This window comes from Pyrus communis, chromosome 3 (assembly GCF_963583255.1).
Source record: "Pyrus communis chromosome 3, drPyrComm1.1, whole genome shotgun sequence".
NCBI classification, from domain to species: domain Eukaryota; kingdom Viridiplantae; phylum Streptophyta; class Magnoliopsida; order Rosales; family Rosaceae; genus Pyrus; species Pyrus communis.
The window spans coordinates 23,548,531-23,560,926 of NC_084805.1; the positions used below are offsets into that span (position 1 = coordinate 23,548,531).

The 12,396-nt window shown below is 38.1% G+C and overlaps 1 protein-coding gene across 1 annotated transcript; it reads right to left on the reverse strand.

Annotated features, from left to right (window-relative positions):
* Positions 1-3,276: 3,276 nt before the first annotated feature.
* LOC137730241 (zinc transporter 1-like) lies at positions 3,277-6,058 on the reverse strand. Its single transcript, XM_068469305.1, has 3 exons — positions 5,390-6,058; positions 4,884-5,033; positions 3,277-3,751 (listed from the first exon to the last, which is right to left on the reverse strand). Exons 1-3 carry the CDS (start codon positions 6,011-6,013, stop codon positions 3,446-3,448), a joined length of 1,080 nt encoding a protein of 359 aa, XP_068325406.1. The 5' UTR covers positions 6,014-6,058; the 3' UTR covers positions 3,277-3,445.
* Between the last annotated feature and the right edge of the window lie 6,338 nt (positions 6,059-12,396).

Below are 12,396 nucleotides of genomic sequence, written 5' to 3' on the forward strand. Positions count from 1 at the left end.
TATTTGAAAGACTAGTTCCACACTTTTACAAAACTCCCAAAAACTCTCCAAACACTTTTCTCTCTAAATTCTAACTTTGGCATTGGAGGTTCTTCGGCCAAAGCTCCCCCATTCATTGTGGGCGTGTGAGGCTCTAGGCCTTAACCTAAGGTGTTAATTGTTTTGTAGGTGCAATTTTGTCTAAGAAGAAGAAAATGGAGATTTGCATCCACAATAAGCACAAAGCTCTGTGATTAAGACACTAACAGTTTTGAGTAGGAGCTCCTACTCATGTTTTAGTAGCCAAGTATTGTTCTATTTCGTTGGCCTTTTTTTGTACCTCCAACTCGATTGGCAAACACACATACTAAGTACTCTTGTTATATATTAATGGATGAAATAATCGTTGCACATGCCACTTTGTATAGAAAATGCTATACTCCGCTTACTTTTGCCACCAAATTAATTAGTAGTTTACTTCAAAGACAAAATCAACCTTGTGGGATTTGAACTTTTATCATTTTTAACTTATTTATTTGTGAAATGTGATTTTCACACTTTTTATGCATTTATTATTATTATTATTATTATTATTATTATTATTATTTATAGTTGTTGGATTGAATAAGTCAAAAGAGAATTAAGGATATACATAAAATAATGAATTGAGAAGGAGAAAACAGAAATGCAAAAATCATTTCCCCTATCTAGCTAACATAATAAACCTATATTTTCTAAAGCCCTTTGAGTTAGATCAACTGGCGAGTGAGGGTGGTCTAATTCGTCAGAGTTAGAATTGATTCAGGTTATCAATCAACGGTGATTTTCTCACTCTATTTTTTTCCTGGTGTTCTCCTCTCGATTATGTTTTCCATTCTTTGTAATGCTGGCATGTTGGAAGGTATAAATTAACATAAAAAAACTCGTGAGGTATGGAGACTAGTTTCTTGCTCAAGATTTTAAAACTGAATCATGACATATATCCCATGTTATTGCGCTAACATATGATTGTTATCTTCATTCGAAGTTTTTGGAAACTTTCTTGTGGATGGAAGACGTCGCATCCCAGTTCAACTCTGCCGTAGCACGATATTGTCCGTTTTTGGCTTACCATTCCCTCACGGATTTATTTATGGGAATTCAGACGAGAACTTCCCAATGGGTCACCCAACCTAGGATTGCTCTCACCCGAACTCGCTTAACTTGGGAGTTCCGATAGAATCCGAAGCCAGTGAGTTCCCAAAATGCCTCGTGCTATAGGGAGGGGAACATGTACATATAAGGCACGTCACCCCTTCTCTGTTGGTCGATGTGGGATCTCACAATCCACCTCACTTAAAGGGAACCCGACGTCCTTACCAACACATCCGCACTGAACGGCAGAGTGGGGTCTGATACCATTCTATCACATCCTAGTCACGGCTCCGCCATAGCACGATATTGTCCGCTTTGGACCCCAGCCATGCCCTCATGGTTTTGTTTCTGGGAACTCACACGAGAACTTCCCAGTGGGTCACCCATCCTGGGATACTCTCGCCCGAACTTACTTAACTTTGGAGTTCCGATGGAATCCGAAACCAGTGAATTCCCAAAAGGCCTCGTGCTATAGGGAGGAGAACATGTACATATAAGGCACATCACCCCCTATCCGTTGGTCGATGTGGGATCTCACAATCCACCCCACTTAAGGGAAACCTATCGTCCTCGCTAACACATCCTCATCGAACAACAGAGTGGCTCTAACATCATTCTGTCACATCCAATCTAACTCCATTGTAGCATGATATTGTCCGCTTTGGGCTTACCATTCCTTTACGGATTTGTTTCTGGGAACTCAAACAAGAACTTCTTAGTGGGCCACCCATCCTGAGATTGCTCTCACTCGAACTCGCTTAACTTCGGAGTTTCGATGGAACTCGAAGCCGGTGAGTTCCTAAAAAACCTCGTGCTATATGGAGGTGGGCATGTACATATAAGGCACATCACCCCCTCTCCCTTGATTGATGTGTGATGTTACAATCCACCACCCTTAGGGGCTCGACGTCCTCGTCGACACATTAGACTACATGACATAATGGTTCTGATACCATTCTGTCACATCTCAGTTTGGACTATGCTGTAGCACGATAGTGTCCACTTTGGGCCCTTGCCACGTCGTCATGGATTTGTTTCTAGGAACTCAGACGAGAACTTCCTAGTAGATCACCCATCCTAGAATTGCTTTCGCCCAAACTTGCTTAACATCGGAGTTCTGATGGAATCCGAAGCCAGTGAGTTCTCAAAAAGCCTCGTGTTATAGAGATGGGAACATGTATATATAAGGCACATCACCTGCTATTCGTTGGTCGATGTAGGATCTCACAATCCACCCCACTTAAAAGGAACCTGGCGTCCTTACCAGCACTTCCGCACCGAATGGCATAGTGGCTTTGATACCATTCTGTCACATCCCAGTCTGACTCCGCCGTAGCATGATATTATCCACTTTGGGCTTACCATCGAAACTCCAAAGTTAAGTGAGTTAACACCTCATGCTATATAGAGGTGAACATGTACATTTAAGGCACATCACCCTTTCTTCATTGGTTGATGTGGGATGTTACAATTCATCCCCTTAGGGTCCTGACATCCTTGTCGGCACACTAGACCACACGATAAAGTGGTTATGATACCATTCTGTCACATCCCAGTCTCGACTCCGCCGTAGCACGATATTGTCCACTTTGGGCCCCCGCCACGCCCTCACAGATTTGTTTCTGGGAATTCAGACGAGAACTTTCCCATGGGTCACCCATCCTAGGATTGCTTTCGCCCAAACTCGCTTAACTTCGGAGTTTCGATGAAATCCGAAGCTAATGAGTTTCCAAAAAGGTCTCGTGCTATAAGGAGGGGAACATGTACATATAAGGCACATTATCCCTCTCTGTTGGTCGACGTAGGATCTCATAATCCATCCTACTTAAGAGGAACCCAACGTCATCGCTTACACATCCGCACCGAACGGCAGAGTAGCTTTGATACCATTCTACCACATCCCAGTCCGACTTCGCCGTAGCACAATATTGTCCCCTTTGGGCTTACCATTCCCTCACGGATTTGGAACTCAGACTAGAACTTCCCAGTGGATCACTCATCCTGAGATTGTTTTTCCCGAACTCGCTTAACTTCGGAGTTCCGATAGAAACCGAAGCCAGTGAGTTCCCAAAAGGTCTCGTGCTATATGGAGGTGGGCATGTACATATAAGGCACATCACCCCCTCTTTGTTGGTTGATGTAGGATGTTCAGTGACGGCTAGCATGCTTCGACCGTCTTAGGTCGTGGTGTTTCAGAAGAATTAGATTGCTTTTACTAACACATTGAGCATTACTAAAATTCCACTAGACTATATAGTCTATATTACAAGATGAAAGTACACAGAGAAGCCTAAACACAAAACACAAGGGAGCCCTAATTACATTAAAGCATTTATGCCCATTTGGCCAAGAGGGACATACATCCAGAGCCCAGAAGAAGTGAGACATTAGCCCCAAGCTGGATCCTTAGATTGCTTTGCATTTTAGGGTTCATGAAATCTGCTGCTAGTAGGTCAACCAGAGCCATGTATATTAGGATCCCAGCTGATGCAGAGTTGAAAACTCCTTCCACGATTAGAGCACTTGGGCTGGTCTCGTTGTAAATGTTTGATATTCCCATTCCAACACCAATTCCAATTGGGGTTGTGAGGGAGAAGAAAAGTACCATTGTTGCAATGGCCCTGGACTTAAAGTTGGCCTGCACAGACAATGGAAACATCATTTAAAATATAGAAATTGTAATGGAGTTTAACCTAACTCACAATTCGAAAATGTTTTCGGATTTGGGGAGTGAGGGGATATTTTGTCTTGCCATCGGGTATATACATCAGACGACGAAATTTATACAAAGACAAGTGTATATATCTAGTGACAAGACAATTTTACGTAACTGTGGGATTATGAATAAACTCGTGGGACTAGGGACCCTCATTGGTGAAAAGACACATCAGTCCAAGTACCCTAAAACATGAATGTTGACTTTCAAAAAATGCTGAGATGAACTGATGTGTGAGGCATTTTAGTCGTGATGAAATGCAGTTGAATCCTACAAAGAATATGCAGGATCTCTGAATATGCACCTAGAAGATTACGTGACAACATCAACAAGACCATTTGGAGCTCTAAACCCCACAAAATGGTACCTATGTGGCCATGTGAAAATCGGTAAATGGCTAGAACATCATAGAAAGCATGTTTTCACCTGAAGTTTGACACATTAAACATGTTAATATGTATCCTATTATTGAATATCACATAGGAGGGGAAAGGTGGTGTATATTTGGCTTTTGAGAAAATTGGAGTATTGGTCTCTAAAAATTGCCTAATTAGAGTTTTAATTATGAATTAAAAGTTCGTGAGTATTAATCATTTAATATGTCATAATGTGAAGCAATGGGTCCTGGTTAGTAATAGCATCAGAACATTTGTCAAAGTAAAGTGTTTAAAGGAGAATATAATAGATGAAAGTTCATGGACCAAAACTCCAATTCGACTAAAATTCAATAACCAATCTAATTTTCTATTCCATATTTTTAAGAGTAATGCTAGGTAAACCAAATTTCTAAACCAAATTTGCAAATATGATGTGTCACCAATAAAAAAATAAACACGTTAATCAACATTTAAGTAATAATTTAATCATTATCAACCACATCATTTGGTTTAAATGTTGGTTTTTCTAGCACTACTCCAATTTTAATCTACTGAAAGAGATTCAAATTTAAGTGTAAGACAACAAGCACATTGCCCTAACTAGCTAGTCACCATTTATGCAGGGGGATTAAATGATAATGAAACAAGAATGAAATGTTTGAGGAAATTGATGATACCTGAGTTATGCACCCACCAAGGCCCATGCCTTCGAAAAATTGATGGAAAGTAAGAGCTGCTACAAGAGGTTTGATTGTCTTGGGACTCTGTGAGGCACCTAAAGATATCCCAATAATTACTGAATGAACCAAAATTCCCAGCTCCAGAACCTAAAAATTATTCATGCAAAGAATTTACATAATTAAATCAGAAAAATTGCATGGATAAAAATAAACATATACAAATTAGAAACTGCCATTAACACTTCAAAATTTTTATTATGTAATACTCATATGTGTATTTTTCTTATTAATTATAAAAAATATAGAGAAAAAAAATAAAATTTTTAGAGTGCTAACAATAATTATCTTAAATTAAATTAAATAACCCAAAACTGGTTAATATAAAAGAAATTAATAAAACTGGTGAGTAAAAAACAGTGGAAACAGTGAAAACACAGATCAACCCAACAAAATGTAGCACCAAAAAATTGAACCATTAACTTGAAAATCCAAATCAACTCTACCTGTGATATCACTCGATGCCTAACAATTTCGAAAGAAGAAATCGAATCCTCCGGTGCAATCGCGCCAGAACCGTGAGCATGACCGTGTGTGGCATGTGCGTGAACATGCACATGACCCTGGTGCACCCCATTCATCTCTTCATCCTCCTTCACTGGCAGTGCTTTGGTGAAATGTGATCTTCTATAGTAGCTGGTGGCAAAGGTGTCGATCATCATCGTCCCAATCGCCGAAAGCATGGCAATGAAGCCGGTAAACGGGAAGCTGTCCCACAGGGTTTCGCTAAGGCAAGGGCTTCTCAAGCTCTCAAAAGCATCCGGTAGCACATGGATGAACCCTGTTGCTAGAATCACACCGGCCGCAAAAGCCTTGATCAGGAAGAAGATGTCGTTTTCGGTGTTTAGAGCCGGAATTTTCTTGCCCAACATTGGAAGGGAGACACCAAGGAAACTTGCCATGAGGATTGAACTTATCGCAACTAGCTTGAACTTGAGGACTTTGAACTTGTCATGGTCTAGGGTTTCCAAATTGCATTCACATTCCACGGAAGCCGAGATGGGGACAAAAAGAAGAAGAAGAAGGAGAAGAGGAAGAGGAAGCGTATGAGTGAGAGTGAGCTTTTTCATGGCTATCAGTGAAAGGGGGGAGGGGGGGAGAGAAAGAGGGAGAGAGAGAAGGTTTTGAAATGGGGTTGTGGAGTGGTGAGCTGAATGCTCACTTTATATATGAGTTGGAGAATTTGGGGAAAGCAAAAGGCATTAAGGTAAAAATGGCGACATGGAATTCAGTTCTGTTTGTTAGGAAGGGAAGTGGGGTTGGGAACTGTATGGTTAGTGAAGCCAAATGACGACATTATGTGTTAACGCAACAGTTTAAAGGAGGTTGGAGGATTTTAGTTAGGTTTTAGACTTTAGATCACTATCTAAACTGTCACTTATGACCACTGACTGGGACTCGGGGGCTTAAGTATTTATTAGGGATGGCAGAAAAAAGCCCTCAATGTTCCATTTTGGAATGGAATTGGCCATTGCATGAGCATGGTTTTTGTTCAATACTTAGGAAAAGGAATTGACTTGTCGTGTGGGGCACATCAAGCACCAAAACGGTTTTGATTTTAACAAAAAAAGGTTATATTCTGGTCATGTGTATTGGGTCTTGACTCATAGTCATGTTTAACATAGATCAGAATGTATATCGTCACATCGTTATATTGTATTGTTAATTTATTTATGTTGTAATATATTTATTTATTTATTTATTAAGTATTAATCATGTTATCTAGCTATATTATACAAGTGACAGTGTGCTAGCTTTTAAGATGACAATTTCACATACTGCACTCACACGTACCAAAATTTATCAGAAAGGACAAAAAATTCTTAACATTTTTAGTCTTCTTCTAAGAACGTACTGTTCAATATGGTAAAGAGCTTTGTTTTAGGAGGTCTGCCTTTGAAATTAAGAGTGACGTACTGTAGCTATGAGTTATGCTAACGACAGTTGCTTAACACATTGACAATTTGTAAACGCGGAATCGCTAAAACATTGTAGACGCCACTTGCACGTGCATCAATGGTTGATATCCTGAGCACTGTAGTATTTCTCTTGTTTCCTATATGTTTACGTTGATGAAGTCGAGTGATTTTCTAACATTGATGGCAACAATACTACTGATATTCCTTAAAATCAAAACATTATAGAGATATTTATTTCTGAAACAAAAATATATGCATGCCAGTTGCATTTCAACATTTTTTCATCCGAAACAAGCTTTATAGTTTGTATCAAATGCCATACGCAAAAATTACAATAAAATATAGAAAAAGAATAAGTTCTGCGTTAAATATATAGGAATTGGATCCTCTCCGAGTCAAAGCTTCGGGATCCTCCTCATCAAACAACACGGGCTGTTGGATTTTGATCCAATGACTACAATTATTATAACTTTTAGAAGGATCCTCTTGTTTGTAGCTGTTGAATCAAAATCCAACAGCTCGTGTTGTTCGGTCAGAAGGATCCGAAGGCTTTGCCTCGGAGAGGATCCAATTCCAAATATATATATATATATGCTAGAAAAAGAATAAGTTACACGATTATCTCTGATACTTTATGCGGACAGAAGAAGACTCCCCACATTGAAAGCTTTTAGAGAATAACATATATATTTTTTTCACCTTTTTAATTCTTTATGCTACATGCTGGCTACTTTAGATTATAAAGAGAAATACAGAACTAAGAATCATTCAATGTCGTAGAACCTCCACCCATTGTACCCTGACAACTTTGCCTGATGCATATTTATACTTCACGGGAGGTCCAGATTTATATCGGACCTTTTATTTTTCCTTCCTTACCTCTTCATTTGATCAACGTTGTTATTAAAACAAATCATGGTGGCATAAAACTCAAAAATTAAAGCTAGTTGCAATAAGTTCGATGCTTATTTAGGGCACTACTGGCCATAAAAAGATTGAACTTATTACAACTAGCTTGCATTTGAGAGCTTTGGCTTCTTCGCGATGCTCGGCATCGGTACTGCAAGTGCATTCTGCAGAACAAAAGAGGTTAAAGGGAAAAGAAGAGGAGGAAGAAGAATGTAAGAAAAAGGAGTGGTATAGACTGGTCTTTCTGTGGTTGTGAGCCTATGGCTTATCAAAGCCTAATCTATACACTGTTTATTTATATATGTGAGTTGGAGAATTTGGCCAAAGAAAGGCTGGAGTAAAAATGACGACATGGAATTGAATTCAGTTTGTGTGGAAGTGAACAAACAACAAGTGTGCTGTTTGAGCCAATATATTGATGATATTATGATAGAGATGTTATGCTACAAACAAAGTCGGTGTTGTAAATTTACGTGATATTATTACTTCACGTGTTATAATATTGGTCAACAATACACTCAGTAATTTTAAAACTTAAGGTATAATAATGCGCTACTAGAACTTGAGCGTTAAATACGACGTGATAGTATGGCCATTATACTAAAAAATTTCTGCCAGTAAAACTTCCCATATAAATTGCATTGTAGCTACTTCTTATCTGAACAAAAGTTTGTGCCATGCAACAAAATTTTAGTACACATTCTTTCTAGACTAAATTGTGATGAACTGAGAAAGCTAAGATGAGATGCTCCTTTATTCTAGCCGAAAAACCTACAACGTTTTAAGGCCCATGTTGAGTGGAACATGTATGTCCACACCAAATGGAACAATACATTTTTGGAGCTTAGGCTTCAATGTTCTAGAGCCTCCACCACTTTTTGTTATGCATGTACTTCATGGTGGGTGTCCATATTCTACTAGTACTCTTCACATGTTGGGTGTACAAATTGCCTTCTTGCTCGTTGTTCTTCAAAATAGAACTCCATGACTATTGTGAGGATAGAAAAAAATCTCACATTAGAAAGTTCAGAAATCTTTCTAGAGCTTTAAAGAGTTGTCTCACTTCCTCCATTGTCAATTGGTTTTTCAAATGAAACTTCAACTTTTTTCATGATTCGCCCGCATGCATGTGAGCCAACAACAAAACATGTTCTACGTCAGGCAAAAATTTCCACCTCAAAAGTTTAAAATCTTAATTATATGTGATGGAAAATTCGATAATTTAAGTAATTGTCCCACTTCTTAAAATTAAGAAACATTTTCCTTTTAATTTTACTATATTAGATTGTTATTTTATGGTATTGTTCACATGGCCACATATCTTTCCGAAAAGAGAAAAAATCTTCCCTGTCCATCCCATATGCAGAAGACTGATGAGGATGAAAAACTGACGAAATCCTGTTGCCATTCGATGTCTGTGGTTCCATGTTCTCCCTCCTCCTTCCCAGCATCTCCCTTTTCGGCCTAAAATCAAAGAAGTAATTTCCAACAAAAAATATATTTATAGAAAGCAATAATTTGAATGGTTCAGAACATAATTCCAATATTGTTTGGTTGGTGGTCCTATAGACTACACAATACTATTCCTGAAGGGAATATGTTTAGCAACTGGAATTTTAATTTTTGGACCAGTTTCAGTCTACCACTATCAATCTAAAAGATTTAGAAATACTTTCAAGTAATGTGTTAAAAATAAGCTCATAAACAAAAGGAGATTCCCCATTTTGGTTGTACCCCAATAAAGATTTTTTGTTGGGGCTTACTCAAGCAGAGCTCTAGAGCATTTCTAAGAGAAACAATAAAACTATTAAAACTCTAGTTGAAAGAGCAAATCTAAAAAACTCATTTCCAAGAGAATCTATAAAGAACTATATATAATAGCGAAGTGAACAATTGCTCCTTAAATCTTACAGAATCACTGTTCGTATGATAAATGTTAAAAAATTTATAAAATTCAACAGTGGGTCTCTGAACCAAGGATAAAGGGAAGAGAGAGAAGCTTTAGAAAATAAGTGGATCAGATTTGAATTGTTAATAATGAAGTATTCAAACTTCAAAGTTTGTTAAAATAGAGAGTATTGTTAGAGATGAAAATTTAAACTAAGTTACTAAAATAGTTTTTTGACACTAATCACTTGCTAGTTTAACAAAAATTTAGAGTTTTCTCTTAGAAATTCTCTAATAATACGATGCTATGTCATTTGCTTGAAATCTTAGAACTGATTCTTGGTGCACTTTGAAATCCCAAATGCTGGCAAATAATACAATTTAGTGACCCCAAAAGTGAAAAAAACATTTGTTTGCATGCTTTTGTCTTTGAACCTCTAGTTGAACTTCTACCCTATTCATGCCGATAAGAACTTGGCACTTGGAGTAATTTAGATCATGTCAGCATAGCTATACAACTTTAGAGCTTAGAGCTATGTTGATAATAATTTCATGTTTAGTTTTAATTTTTTTATTAGAGGTAAATGAAAAATGAAGAAGGATGTAAGAAAGAAGCATGGTCGAGAAAATCTTTTGTACGACTAACTCATACACGCTGCCTCTCTCTCAATCGGGTGGGACCATGGGTAAGAAAGTGGGAAGAGGAATATAGAGGACTCTCTTTTTTGTGTCTGGTTGCACAGTCAGATAGTTCAATAAGTGAATTTTAGAATTCGTGAACCTAGTGGGAGAGAGATGTGGAAGATATTTAGAAGAAATGATACGTAAGATGAAAAGTTAGTACAAAAAATTGTAACAACTTTAAATTTTTGTTTCATGCATTCTCTTTCATTTCTCCTCATCCCTCCCACCACCATCCTCCACACTTCTTCACTGCTCTTTTCTCTCACATACTTTCTTTCAATCCCGAACACAAAGTAAATTTTGAAGACAAAATGTCAATCAAATGAGTCCTTTATAAGTCGAATTGTAATTATGATTCTCCCCATTTGGCCATAAGAGACATAAAACATACTCCAAGAAGAAGCGTGAGCCTTGACTAATAAGCAAGCACCAAAAGCTTATTGACATCGCACTCTTAATTTACATAATAAGCAGCAAGCATCCATCGTGATCACCGTCAACAGTTTGCTCTCTTTAGAACAAGCGCATCACTTTCACGGGAAAATCTCTTGTCTGCAGTTGCTTTCTCAATACCCAGTTCAGGTTTTTTTTTTTTTTTTTTTACGACTTCTTGCTGAATCGTGAAGAAACGCATATCAAAAAATTGTGAATTTCAGCTGCCGCTATTGTAAGGAATGGGATTTGATTGACCAGATAGCAAACTGTTGGTGAAGAGTGGAGCGTGAGTCAACCTGCCGGCGAGGCTTCTTAGGTTTTTGCTGCTATTGGTTTAACTCTGTGACTATGCAGGATTGGTCTGCCGGATACCCTGCTATTGGCACTGCCACCGCTATCATCTTAAAATTTATTTTACAAAAACATTACTAACAAACATAAATTTATTATTTTTTGAAGCTATGGTTTCTCTATACAGATTGTTGATCTGGCTCATCTCCCATTCTACTTATCCGCAGTGTATAGTTGCCTAATGATTCCTGTCCTAAAATTTGAGCCCTTACAACCCAAAACCAAAGTGGTGAAAGATGTAACCAACAAAACTGGGGAAAAGGGAGGGCGAACACTTTGCCACCCGCTCCTTTAATTGCGATACCAAGCAGTCTAACAAGTCCATGACCAATTCCGCGTATCTGCTTGGTAGTTTTAAGTCAGGCCCGATTTAGAGTAATTATATTGTTATTTACTCCTACTATATGCATTTGTTAATTTTCTACAAAGCAAAACTTGGTTGCACCTTGTTACAGTAGGTAGGAATTATTTGAATATCATGTGAAGAGTAATATCACTAAACCGTAATACTATAAGTGACATAATTAATAATATATTAATAGTAATTGTTAGAACATACAACAGTGTTCTGTCTCATTGGTCCTCTCACAAGCAAGGGGTGCCGGTCACGAGTGGAGCGAAAACAAAGCAGTAGAAATCCTTTTTCTTTCTCTCTTCCTGTTCTCTCCCTCTACTTTATTTGACAGGGGGTGTAGATAGGGTAAAACCTGCAAGGGTCATGCAAGTCAATAGGCCGCTTCCCTTTTTAGCGTTTTCGGATAAAGAAAGGCCATCAAAGAGCTCGTTACCAAACAAGCACAGCTAAGGTGAACCGGTGTACTACTTCCCAAACTTTTGTGGACCTTGCTTCTTTTATAATTTTTTTTCGCTCGGTGGGCCCCCCTACGCTGGCGAATGCCTCCTTTTTCTTTTGAAGTCTACACGGAAACTTTCCTTGCCCATCCTTTACGTTCTCAAGGAAATGTACTCTAATTCCTCTTTCTTTTTATTAGTTTTAGGATTGGGTCTGACAGAGCACTTAGTACTACGGTCTAGTGGTTATAAGTAAGGTCTTAGTTTCGAATTTCGAGAATAACAAGTTCGCAACTAATTTATTCCCTCATCCCTTAATGTAAATATATTGTTGTATAAAAATATTATTAATTATGAAAAGTTGAACTTATGTTTTTTTAAGACGACCCTGCTGATGCATATTTGTACTCTGCACTTCAGTATCGGGATACATTCACAAACTATATGATTCTTTAAGTTTGTTCATTTGCTCAGAA